This window comes from Hemiscyllium ocellatum, chromosome 31, assembly GCF_020745735.1.
Source record: "Hemiscyllium ocellatum isolate sHemOce1 chromosome 31, sHemOce1.pat.X.cur, whole genome shotgun sequence".
Lineage (NCBI taxonomy): Eukaryota > Metazoa > Chordata > Chondrichthyes > Orectolobiformes > Hemiscylliidae > Hemiscyllium > Hemiscyllium ocellatum.
In genome coordinates this window covers 19,605,827-19,619,402 of record NC_083431.1, presented here as the reverse complement: position 1 = coordinate 19,619,402, position 13,576 = coordinate 19,605,827, and the positions used below count along the sequence as shown (strand labels likewise).

The following is a 13,576-nucleotide window of genomic DNA, read 5'->3' as shown; positions in this document are numbered from 1 at the left end:
ATTGCAGTTAGTGAGTTTTGAAAATTTGTAGCTCAGGTTGAGGTTTTAGATGTAAGTTTGCTTGCTGAGCTGGAAGGCTCGTTTTTTGGACACTTCGTCACCATAACATCATCCGTGGGCCTCCGGTAAAGCCCACACAAAGTAGGCGCTACACCAGTGCTGCACAGGAGGCTCACCGATGATTTTACCTAGTATGGTGCTGAAACATCAGAAAGCGAATCTTCCAGCTCAGCAAGCAATCTTAGGTCCAACATAATTGCAGTAGCTACAACAGCAGGTCAGAGGCTCGGAATACTGTAGAGAAGAACCTGCTTCAACACCTGTTCCCCCATCTACAAGGTGCAAGTCAGGAGTGATGGATGAGTCCAACTCCAACAACACTCAAAAAGTTTAATACCATCCAGGCTAAAGCAGCCTGTTTGATTGGCATCACGTCCACAAACATCCACTCCCTCCACCGCTAACACTCAGTAGCAGTGTGTGCCTTTCACAAGATGCACTGCAGAAATTCACCAAAGACCCTTAGACAGCACCTTCCAAACCCATGCCCACTTCCATCTAGAAGGAAAAGGGTAACAGGTATAGGGAGTTCCCCTCCAAGCCACCCACTATCCTGATTTGGAAATTATATTGTCGTTCCTTCACTATTGCTGAGTCAAAAGGCTGGAATTTTCTCCCTAATGGCACTGTGGGTCAATCCACGGAAGGTGGACTGAAGCAGTTCAAGACAGCAACTCACCATCACCCTCTCAAGGACAACTAGGGATAGGCAACAAATGCTGGCCTGTCAGCTACATCCGCATCCCACAAAATGAATAAATTGTAAAAAACCCCTTGACAGTCTAGTATTATTTCATTCAGTTCTCTTTTCTCTCTCCCTCTTCCTTCTCTGTCATGCTCTTTTCTGGTGCTCTCTTCAATCTCGCATGCTGTGTACCTTTTCATTGTACTCTTGTCTCTTCCTTTTTCATTATCTCTCGCTTCCCGCCTCTCCTCCCCCCCCCCCCCCCCCCCCCCCCCCCCCCCCCAGTTATCACATTCTGTTTCTTCCTTTGTGTTCTCATATGTACTGTCTCTCCCTTTCATGCTTTCACTGGAGCTTGATCTCTCTCCCCTTGCGCTCTCTGTCCCCCCATGCTTGCTCTTTTCATTCTTATGTAGGTAGTTGGGTGTGTGCTGCCCATTTAAGAGTGGGTCATGTGACGCAGGAGTTCGGGAAAGTAGCCTAAAACTCACTGGAGCTGAGAGTACACGCAGTAAAATATTGCTAGTTCAAGTTTACCCTCCGCCTAGTTCCCTTTCTAGTGAACTGCAAATATATTAATTCTCACGCCTTCTCGCGTGTTCTGTCTTCTGTTTTGCTTATGGCTTCCCAACCCCTCAACCAAAGAGAAAAATCAAACACACACACTGAGGCATGCATATGTTTGCATCTCAGTGTATCGAGTGGCCAGAATGGTTCCTCCTGCCCCTCAGTTCTTGGGCAATAAGATCTGTTGGTTTTTGGTCACATGATCAATACTGCTATTGTCCACCCAGAATTATTTGAAGTTAAAAGTTACTGCATCATGAAAAATGGATGGGTTAATTTATACTTTCTTATGAATTAAGAATGGAAGTAGTACATGCCTCTATTGCAGTTCCCTTTTATGTTCGAGTTTATGGACAGGATGGTTATAGATTTTTGAGTTTTAGATTTTGTGTAAATCCATGAACAATAGAGGGCGTGATGGTCATTTTCATAGAGTCAGAGATATCTTGGCATACCCATGCAAAAGGATACTCCAACCATAGTTAATCAGTTAAGAATGTTCCAGAACTTCAGGCAGTCCGTGAAGAAATTGTCAAAAGTCAGCTGACCCTTGGCAAACATCTTGGCATCTGTTTCTCATCAATTTTTAAATGCGAAGACAATTCCTGAAATTTTAAACTGAACATAAACATTTTTAAAGTTGAGTTTTACATGCCTTTACAGGACATGATAGTGGTCACCTTACAGAAATGTTCAAATGTACTCTGTAGGTGGTATAGACTGCTGCTGCAAAGGTCAATGATGGTGAAAATGATTTGGTTGAAATGGAATTTAAGCAAACTTCTTTGTACTGAATGGTGTCAAACTGCTTGAGTCTTATTGGATATCACTTGACAAATGGTCCATGATATTACTGACTAATGTCTTCTAAACTATGGGAAGGCTTTGGGAAATGGATATATCACAAGATGCAGATTGCTCGGCCTTTGACTTTGTTTTTACCACAGTGTTTATGTGGCTGGTCAATGGCAGTGTTCAGGATATTGTTTGTAGGAGCTTCAACAATGATTGAGCTCTTGACAGGGCTGAAACCATTAGACCGGAGAAATAGACAATGTGTAAGATAGTGGGAGTACTCTATGGGGAGTAGAAATCATGTGAGATTGGAAGAGGAGTTTGACAAGGATGCTGGCTCTCACTGTTCCTCTTTAATATCAATGCCGGGGCAATGATCATGCATCTGTTTGAAGGCACAGATTTTACTGTTAACAGTAGGAGCGTGTGGATGATAACGTCAGTTCAGTTTGCAGATGATATTTCATTCGCACAAGAAGGATTACTAAAACTGATAGACGATTATCAGCAAGAATGAGATTTTGTGTGAAAATGAACATTGGCGAACCCAAAGTAGGGCCTATTTGAAAATCAAAAAATTCTCAAATGTTTATAGAAGGACGGGTACACAAATGCAAGAATTCAAGTTTTATCTGCAACTAGAAGTAAGAACAAGGACCAGAATGGGAAAGGCCACATTTGGTAAGAGTTAAGTTTATACTTATGACTCTGAATAAACTCATAGTGACTTGTAAATTGCTTGATTTTCATTGTTCTGTTGTTTGAGTGAGATTAGGATTTTATGGAAGGAGGCAATCAAAGTACTAACTAGCTTTGAAATGCGGGTTTGGGGGAAAATGAAAAGGATTTGTTGACAGAAATAATAATAAATAATGAATTTCCATGGAGAGTGATTGAACAAAGAAATTTGACCAGAGTTTGGCAGGGCATTTTTGAGAGGAAACAAACTTGTTACAGACGTAATGGAGGGAAGATCTCAAGAAAGGATGAGACGGGAATGCGTTTTCACATGTCTTGAAAATTGAAGGACATTATTGTCAAATGGAAAGAATGGCATACGATTGAGAGACTTGGAAAGACTGTTATTAGCCAAAGACCTGCCTTTAGGCTGATCACACTTGATTCTTGACCAGATGTGGTGGGGTTGTAGAACTTCAGTTTGATTCATTGTCAGGTCACTGAGCTCCAATTGTAACCTGTTCCTTCAAATTCCTGTAAATTGCATTTCCTGAAACCTATTTCAGTTTCATTTGCTTTGCAAGAATTAAATTTTTATATTTAGCTTGTCATTTTAAGAGTTGTGATTCCTTGGTTGAAATAGTATCTATTGACTAATTGCACGTTGTAACCTGCACAGATCCAGGTTGGGCATCGATTAACCGTGGAGTTCTAGTTTGCGATGAATGTTGCAGTGTTCATCGAAGCCTTGGTCGGCACATTTCGATGGTGAAACATCTCCGGCACAGCTCATGGTCTCCAACTCTCTTACACGTGAGTAATATATTAATGCAGGAGTTATCTCAGCAACTCTCATTTCTGGATTTGTAGATTAAAGAATTTTCAAGGTTGTATTTTCTTAAACTAATCCATTTTCAACTTCTTTGGAATGAAAGCAAAAACCAAGTTTATGATTGTATAATTTAAAGCGAAGGTTGTTTCATTCTTGCCCTTCCAGTATCTGTAGATATATAGAGGAGGAAATCTTATTGTGTCTACCTTTTTGTTTTGTATGTCTGTGAATGAGGGGTAGAATACAAATCAATGTAGATCATTTCCCTTTAGAGTGAATTTAGAGCAATACCTACTAAGGAATGGATGAGTACTGTCCCCATAGAAGGTTATGAATTAACTGAGAATCTGTAATGGAATAGGGCGACACAAATACATGGTGGGTGGCTATGTTCCACTTTCTTGAGTTGGCAATGAAACAGGAACAGATTAACAAAAGGAAACAGGACAACTTTTAAGATTTTGAATGTACATGATTTCAAATATCCTCTGCCACTTTTTGGATCTATCTTTGTGTTATCTATTCCATTAATAATCACGTGACTTGGTGAAAATGAAGCATTTTTTGCCTTTATTGTAGTGCAGAAGGAATGTCAGAACTGCAGATAGCTGCAGCTTTTATGTATTCGGAAGTCATGCATTTTGTTTAAAGAGATGAGATTGTAGTCTGTTTCTGTATAAAGTGTTTAAAAATGTAAGTACTAAAGCAATGTGTACATTGTTTTTATGCACAAGCCTATAAATGCCTGAACACTTGATGATCCACAAGAGGCGAGGAGTGCTGCAGCGAGGAATTCACTTTGTATCTCCCCAATGCCTGTCCGTTATCTACCAGGTACAAGTCAGAAGAGTGATGGAGTACCTGCCACTTGCTTCAATAGGTGCATCCCCAACAACACTCGAAGCTTAAAGTTATCCAGGGAAAAGTTAAATTTCCCTGTCATGCCCTCAAACATTGTGTGCTCTTTGGGCATCCCTTTTCTAGGTGCATGTTAAGAATGTCTCCTGGATGCCTTTTGAGGACTGGGGAAGCAACGTAGCATTTAATGTAATTTCTCTGATTCGGTGGTTCCCCTTCCTTTCTTGTGAGCTACAAAAGTTTTGTTACTTTTGCTTAACTTCTAGTGCATATTGAAGCCAGTAGATCTTGTAATAATGTAACCAATTAAAATATGCAGAAACTGTTACATTTGTATAAGTATGACATTCCACATCTCAAAACTAAGCCAAAGCTTTGTGATGCATTGGAAAAATGCTTCAGAGGCACATTCATTCATTTCCTTTATCAACATGGCGAGTCTTTATCGACAAGAACAGGATTCGATCATTAATTTCTTTGCCACTCTTTAAACTTTGCAATTCTGCCTTATACTGTAGTAGTTGTATTTTAAGAACTTGAAGTAACAAAAATTTGAGCATACATCAGAGTGTAATAAAATATTCCAAGGCACTTCCCAGAGCATTTCAACAGAGAACAAAGGCACCAAATGACCTAAATACCATCAAGATAGGTGACCATACATAAGAACATGTAATAAGAGTAGGCCAGTCATCCCTTTGAACTTGCAATGCCATTGGATAAGATCAAGAATGATCTGATTTTAATCTGAGCTCTACATCCTTGCATACCCCGATGATCTTTATCCCCTTGGTAATCAAGAATTTATCTACCTCTGTCCTAAATGTATTTAATGATTCTGCATCCTCTGTTTTGAAGAATGGAAATCCAAATACACTCAGCCTTCTGGGAGAAAATGTTTCCTCATCTCTGTCTCAAATGGGCACCCTCTTTTTTTAAACTATGACCCCAAGTTCTAGATCCTTCTACAAGAAGAAACATCCTTTCCACATACACCTAATCAAGTCCCCTCAGGAACATACTTTTCAACTAAGTAACCTCTGGCTGTTTTAAACTTCAAAGGATAGAGTCCTAGCCTGCCCTCATAAGGTCCTCCAGTTATTCCAGGTACTTGTCTAGTATTCCTTCTCTGAACTGCTTCCAATGTATTAATGTCCTTCTGTAGGTACGTTGACAAGTATTGTATGCAGTACCCTAGATATGGTCTCGCCAATACCCTGTATAACGAGGATAACCTCCATACTCTCTCATCCAGTTCCTCGCGCAATAAACCATAAGATTGTTAGTTTTCCTGATTACTTGCTGTACCTGCACACTAACCTCCTTTGATTCATGCAGTAGGCTACCTAGTTCTCTTTGTATCTCAGAGCTCTGCAACCTCTCACCGTTTAGATAATACAGTTATTCTTTCTGCTAAAATTTACAATTTTACACTGCTGTACATTGAATTTCATTTGCCATATCATTGCCCACTCCTTTAAGGAGCTTAAAAGGGGGATATAAGGTTAAGTTTGTTTCACAACACACTTTCCTACCTATGTTTGTGTCATCAGCAAATTTAGCTATCATACCTTCGAGTCCTCTATCCAAGTCCTCTATGTAAATTGTACAGAGGCCTCAACACTGACCCATGAAACTTGCCAGTCTGAAAAACACCCATTTATTTGTACTTTGTTTTATTAGCAAGCCAATCTTCTATCCATGACAATATGTTACCCCGTCCACAATGAGCCTTTATTTTCTGCAATAGCCTTTGATGCGGCACCTTATCAAATACCAGGAAATCTAAATTTCATAGATCCACTGGCTACCCCTTACCTACAGTATAAGTTGCTTCTTCAAAGAACGTAATTAACATGATTTTTCCCATGACAAAACTAACTTAACTGTTGATTCTGATTGACTTCCTTGAACTTATCCACATGCCCTGTATTGATGTCTTTAATGTCTTCTAACTTTTTACCTGTAGTAGATGTTCAGCTAAGTGGTCTGTAAATTCCTGCTTTCTGTTTCGCTCCCTTTTTTAATAAATGAATTACGTTAGCTAATGTCCAAGCTAAAGGAAGCTTTCTTGAATATAATGAGTTTTGTAAAAACAAAGCCAATGCATCAGCTGTCTTGCTAGCTATTTCATTTAAAACTCCCAAGGTAAAATCGATCAGGACCTGGGGACTTGTCAACTCAGTTCCAACAATTTACTCTGCTCCTTTTTCTGGTAATTGTAATTTTCTTGAACTCTCACCTCCTTTTTCAGTTCCTGATTATAGTTTTTTCCAGGATACTACTTGAATCTCCTTTAGTGAAGGTGCAAAATATCTGTTTGGTGTGTCTGCTTTCTCTTTGTGCTGTGTTACTAATTCCCAGCCTTGTTTTCTGCAGGACCAAAAGCTTGCTCCAAGAGGTAGATCTTAAGGCTTGTCTTAAAGCAAGAAAGTGAGGTAGAGTTGTTTAGCGAAGAAGTTCCAGATCTTATGGTTAATGGAGCTGAAAGCATAGCTAGTCATCGTAGAGTAGTTAAAATCTGGAGTGCTTGAGCCAAAATTAAAGTATGGATGTCTCAGGTTTGTAGTGGTATTTTTGACAGATTTTAAAGCTAACTTTTTTTCTGTTGATTTATTTTTCATAACTCTGTTATTCTGTGTGATGCCTGAATTGAATTTATTGCGTAGTGCGCTGAACTTATTAGTTAATCTGCATGATAATACCAGATTTTGTTAATTTGGAAATAACAGCAGCACATGCATAACATGGTGTGCTGATGCGAAGATGGAGTTTTACAGTACTATAATGCAATACAACACAGGGACAGGCTCTTTTTCCCACCAACCTGCGCAGATTCTTGATCCGTATTTCGGGCTACTACTCATTGCCCATACGCAGTTTCAATCTCTTAGTTCACCTCCTGTTCATGTGTCTATCAAGATATGCCTTAAACTTTTCGAACATGCCTGCTTCAACTTGACTACAGTGCATTCCAAGCATCCACCACCCTCTGATTGAAAAATGTTCCCTGTGCATCTCTCCTAAACTTCACAACACTTGCCTTGAACCAGTGCCCTCTTGTAAGTAACCTTCCTTCCCTGTCTATGCTCCTCATAATTTATAGACCTTTAACAGGCCACCCCTCAGCCTCTGGCTTTCCAGTGAAAGCCATCAGAGTTCATTTAATCTCTCCTCATAACTAAAATCCTCCAGACCAAGCAACATCTTAGTAAACATTCTCTGTACTCTATCCAAAGCATCCATGTTTTTCTAGTCGTGTGGTGACCAGAACTACATGCAGTATTCCAAAAGTGGCCTAACTAAAAATTCATATGGCTGTAATATAACTTGCCAGCTTTTATATTTGTATGCCTTCTTGACCACCTATGTTGCCACTTTTGGGGATCTCTGGAGCTGTATCCTTCAATCCCTTTTTAGCTATGATATGCAAGCACTGTTTGGAATTATGCTGTGAAGAGCTTGTGTTTGTTGTTCATTGTTAAAAATTAATTGGGTGTAATGGTTGTTGGACCCCAATTATCTAGATGTTCCATGAGAACAGGAAAGATGCCAACACACACTAGATTTGAAAAAAACGGTTGGTGATGCGTGTGTGTCTTATTTTTCATTAAATAGTGCACTGATCTTTTTGACTAAATGGTTGTTGATTCTCCAAGAACCTGTTAATATGTATTCTAATTCTATTTTCAATCAATCTGGTTTGACTCCTGAGGTTCTAAAGCACTTGACCTTTTCATACATACATACTCTAGAACAGAATCTGTGAAAGAAGGATCATATTTTAGATATTGCTGCAAGTGCAAAACCACCAGAGTGCTTTTATGTAGTGTAAATAAATTCTTTGAGTAAAAAATGAGGTCTGCAGATGCTGGAGATCACAGCTGCAAATGTGTTGCTGGTCAAAGCACAGCAGGCCAGGCAGCATCTCAGGAATAGAGAATTCGACGTTTCGAGCATAAGCCCTTCCTGATGAAGGGCTTATGCTCGAAACGTCGAATTCTCTATTCCTGAGATGCTGCCTGGCCTGCTGTGCTTTGACCAGCAACACATTTGCAGCTGTAAATAAATTCTTTGTCTAATTTTTGTCTTAGTTAGATTTATTCATCGATGAATCATTATGGGCCCCATGGTCAGTTATAATTTTTGCTTTATGGGTTTTTAATGAATAACTATGTTGAATATCCAAACCCTTCCTCCTCTTCCCTTCAGTCCACTGAGTAACTAGATGTGAATTTACAACCGACCTCAGATTGGCAATTGTTAATAAATCAGCGGTTGTTACCGATATTGCTATTAATTGTAATTTCCTTCTTTGCCTATTCATTGGGAAGACCTACATTTAGTTCCTAACCCTAATTCCTTTGAAAAGGTGATGGTGAACCAGTACCTTCAATTCCAGTGATTCTTGTGGCATAGATGAATGCACAAGGAAGGAGTTCCAAAGTTTTGGAATATTGGATGGAGTGCCAATTAATCCTTTTTCTTCCTGTTTGATGTAAAGTTGTTTTGAATGGTGTTGAAGCAACAGTGATGCAGTCAAGTGGAAAATATTTCAACGCAGCCATCTCTCTCGAGCACTCCTCTTTCCCTCTGTAACTCATTTAAACTTCAGATGCCAGCCTAGTCTGTCCAACCTTTCCTCATAAGATAACCCACCCATTCTAGATACTCATTTCAAACCTTTTCTGAACTGCCTCCCATTGGCTGAGATTTTAAGAACAAGATTTCATTCTCCTGATTTTGCAAGAGTAGTTTTTATGTAGTGGTTTTTTTTTTGACTGACTTGTTTTGATCATGCTACTGGGTTGGCTGCTTGATTATCAAAGGAAATAGCATTCTTTTTCATTATTCATTCTTTGTGACAGTGACCATGTTTATTTCAAGTTATTGACTATGTAAAAGAGATTAAACATATGAAAAGGCAGATCTTAATTCTTAGTGTCTAACTTATAGGAATGTATTGATGAATTAGAGGGTACATTCAGACCAGAAAGGAAGTATCAAATTGAAGTTGCTTGAGAAGATGGAGGCTTTGCTGACTGAAGCATTGGCCTCATTATAAAGCAAAGAAAACATAATATTACAATGTGCCGAGGCATGTACATGCAAGGCACACAGTTGAAGATAACCATTTTATTCCATTACTTTTCATTTCAAGGGAATTGCTTTATTATAGAATAAAGTTCTGCAGATCTCACTGCTGTGTAATTGAATGGTTATTCCTGACGTATTTTTGTGTGTGATCATGCTTCCAAGATTGTAAGGAAAGGAGACACAAATGCCAGAAGGCCAGTAAAAGCATTACTGTTGAATTAAAAAGTTTACTTGTAGATGACATAGCCATGTATATTTAAAATGGTTTGCTACAAACAAAGTCATTTTCCCCTATTCTAGCATCCAATTTTATCATGTTTGGCTGCACTAATTGTTTGGTGGATATGGTTTGCTTGTGGTTTGGTACTCGATAGTTTGGAACAGATATGAATCGTAAATGCTGTTCTATCCTGGGATTAGTAGGGCAACTGAAATACAAATTGAGAGCTGTCTAATGACATGTTTGAAATTCTCTGGCTACATTAATACCATGACCCTAATCAATATTACAGGAATTAATATTTCAACGTTCCTCTCAAACAATCAGAAGTTTGCACGTAGCTTTGTTAAATCTATCATACCCAACTGGCACGGTATCTTGTTGTGAATTATCTTCCAAGCCCATGACTTTTACATCATCTTCTCCGAGTGGTCAGCTCTTCACGTATGCCTTACATTTTTACATTGAACTACAGCTTACTCATCTTTCAAGCACTTTTTGCATTTAACACATCTATTCTCTCCTCAAATTTCCCAACCTACATTTTATTAACTCCCATCTCCTACCCTACTTTTAAAGCTCACTGAAGATATAGGATTAGTTGTGTGTGTGTGTGTGTGTGTGTGTGTGGTGATGTTGGGAGGGTACGAATAGATAAAGAATTGAACCCAAGTGTAAAAAAGGTACATTAAACTGAGTAAATCATGAGCTGAAGTTTTTTTCTGTGATTATTCTGTCTGAACTGAACAGAGTAGTTGAGTTTATTCCTGATGAAGGGCTTTTGCCCGAAACGTCGATTTCGCTGCTCCTTGGATGCTGCCTGAACTGCTGTGCTCTTCCAGCAGCACTGATCCAGAGTAGTTGAGTTGTTTGTTCATTAATGGCATCTTTATGTTAATGATTTGTTCGTGACAGCAAGAACCCTGTACCCACACAGATGGAAACGTTTTTCATGAAGATAGTATTTAAATTATTGCATGAATGCAAGGCGATTTCTAGAAACCTTGTTTTCAGTTAAAGTTTGAATCAGCCACTTGTTACTCATGTTATTTAACCCATGTGCAATTTACTCCTGAAAGAGAAATGAGTGAGGAGAATACATTCTACATTTCTTGAAACATGTTCCGGTAGATGTCATCTGTGTATATAGCCAAATGTGTACTAGAAAGTAAGGTGCACCTTGGGAAAGAAAGTGGTTTGTACTTTCAAAGTGGATCGAAAACAATATTGTTTGCAATTAAAGTGGAGTTGTATCAGTTTTTAAAAGAACTGGATCAGAAGTACTCTACAATGTTACTCAATATTCCCCAAAAAATAATTAAATTACATTAGAATTGATGTGCTAAATTTTTAAGGTAGTCAGGAAAGGTAAATAATTTGGCTGACTATATTTTTAATGAATTGTAGTTTGCCTTATGGAGGCATACAAAAGGCAAATTTTAGGGTATATCTTTATTCACACCGCTAATCAACTTTGGTTTACTAGCTAGCTGGTTTATTGAATCCAGTTTGCGTCCAGTCAAATTATTTAGCTAAACTAAACTTAAATAGCATTATTTAAGATCTTGTCAATTGTTATTCGGTGGTAGTGTACACTTATTCATTATTAGTATGCTTCTGATGCCTCATAGAATTTGGATTGCAGTGCAACCCATTAAATAGTAAGTGGTAACCAAAGTCCATCTGTCTGAACCCTATATGGATTTGCTAAGACCAAAATGAAGAGAGTGGCCAACCAGCTATCTAAAAATCTATCCATTAAAATTATTTTGGAAAAACTGTGTGTCAGTGCATTTTTAAAAAGTCAATCAAAATGAGATTGGAAAAGTACATATATTAATTAAAAATTTACTCCGGTTTTTTAAATATCAAATCGTTAGCAAAGTTAAACTGAGGATTGGTGAACTTGGAGAAGACCAGATATAAAATGACAGGTGAAGGCTTTGAGGAGGCTTGAAGGAAGGGAGAAAAGTAACAATGTAGAAAAAAATTTGTCTTTCTGACTTTTGAGACCAGGAGCCGAAGAAAATATGAAATCTAATATCTCCAGAATAGCGATGATGGGTCGTGACATGTGCTTACAAAAGTTTTCCAAATAAATTGGAGAGAGATTTTGGATGGATTTTGAAAACTTGTGTGAAGATTTTTGAAATCTATTCACTATAAGAGTACACCAGACGTGGACAAGGATCATGGCATATTGTAGAATTTCATGCAGTGAAACCATGAGCAGCTGAATTTTTTTGGAGGTGGTGAATTTGAAGAGGAAGGTATTTGAGAAATCATATCTTCATGGTGAAAGTGTGGATAAGAACTTTTGTACCGGACTGGAGGAGGGAGGGATTGAAGAAGGTGGTTTTTGCAATGCTGGGTGTGGAATCTTGGCTCATATATAATTAGAATGCAATACTTTTGTAACCTCTGATTTAGAGTCAGCGATGTACAGCACAGAAACAGACCTTCCGGTCCGACCCATCCATGCCGACCAGATATCCCAATCTAGTCCCACCTGCCAGCATCTGGCCCATATTCCTTCAAACCCTTTCTATTCACATACACATCCAGATGTCTTTTAAATGTTGCTACTTAATTGTACTAGCCTCTACCACCACCTCTGCAGCTCATTCCATACATGTACCACCCTCTGAATGAAAAGGTTGCCCCTTTCGTCTCTTTTACATCTTTCCCCTCTCACCCTAAACCTGTTCCCTTTTTAGTAGCATTGGACGTCATAGATGGCTTCCAGTTTTCCAATTTTATAGATAATCAACTAGTACACCTGAAACCAATCAATATCCGTATGCTGGAAGAATTAAGTTGAATGTAAGCATATATGCAAGCTTGAAAATCTGTAAGTTGAGTTAGCTCATTGGATGTTCCACCAAACGTGGCTCAGTGGTTAGCACTGCTACCTCACAGCACCAGAGATCCAGGTTCGATTCCAGCCTTGGGTGACTATCTGTGTGGAGTTTGCACATTCTCCCCGTGTCTGCGTGGGTTTCCTCCAGGTGCTCCGGTTTCTTCCCACAGTCCAAAGATGTGCAGGTTAGGTGAATTGGCCGTGCTAAATTGCCCGTAGTGTTAGATGGACTAGTCAGGGGTAAATGTAGGGGAATAGCTCTGGGTGGGTTTTTCCTCACAGGGTCGGTGTGGACTGGTTGGGCCAAAGGGCCTGTTCCCACACTGTAGGGAATCTAGTCTAAATTCATGAAGGCTTATTTAAAACTGTGTCGTCATCAAAATATAAGAGTAAGGGTTAAAAAGGAGCAGCTTGTACTGTGATGGACAGGAAACAATTTATTGCAATCTTATAGAACTCTAGTCTGAGAAAAAGGTAGTTGAGGAAAGAAATCGCCCATCTGTTCTTCCTTTGGAACCTGTCTTGTTCACTTACTTCAGCTTGCTGATTATTTGTATTTTGTTAAAAAGGTTTCTAACTTTTTGAATTTATTGGAAAGGATGTTTGGAATAATTAATAGTGAAAATGAATTGAAAAGTGCTTTCAGTGACCTGTATCCTGTTAGTTTGAAATTTCTGATAAAAATGTGCTTGAGATCCTGTTTAAAAAAAATCTAACCACTGATTTGAGGGTTTTTGTAGAGCGTTGATCTTTTCAGCTGCTCTTGTATATTAGTGGCATGATGAATTACAGCCCTTCTACAGCAGAAAATAAATTAGTCTGTACACAGTACTGAATTTATGTCTTGGAAAATATTCATGAATTTGGCTTAAACAGGATTGGTGTTTACTTTGTGTTCTTCGTTTCTTTGAACAATGAATATGT

The 13,576-nt window shown here is 38.7% G+C and overlaps 1 protein-coding gene across 7 annotated transcripts in view; it reads left to right on the top strand.

The window, feature by feature from the left end:
* The window catches only part of git1 (G protein-coupled receptor kinase interacting ArfGAP 1), a 217,838-nt gene that overhangs the window by 94,928 nt on the left and 109,334 nt on the right, over nucleotides 1-13,576 (top strand). For all 7 annotated transcript variants that reach the window (XM_060848349.1, XM_060848344.1, XM_060848347.1 and 4 more), the window contains exon 2: nucleotides 3,465-3,598. In XM_060848349.1, coding sequence (XP_060704332.1) covers nucleotides 3,465-3,598 — 134 coding nt within the window. The remainder of the gene's footprint in view (nucleotides 1-3,464; nucleotides 3,599-13,576) is intronic.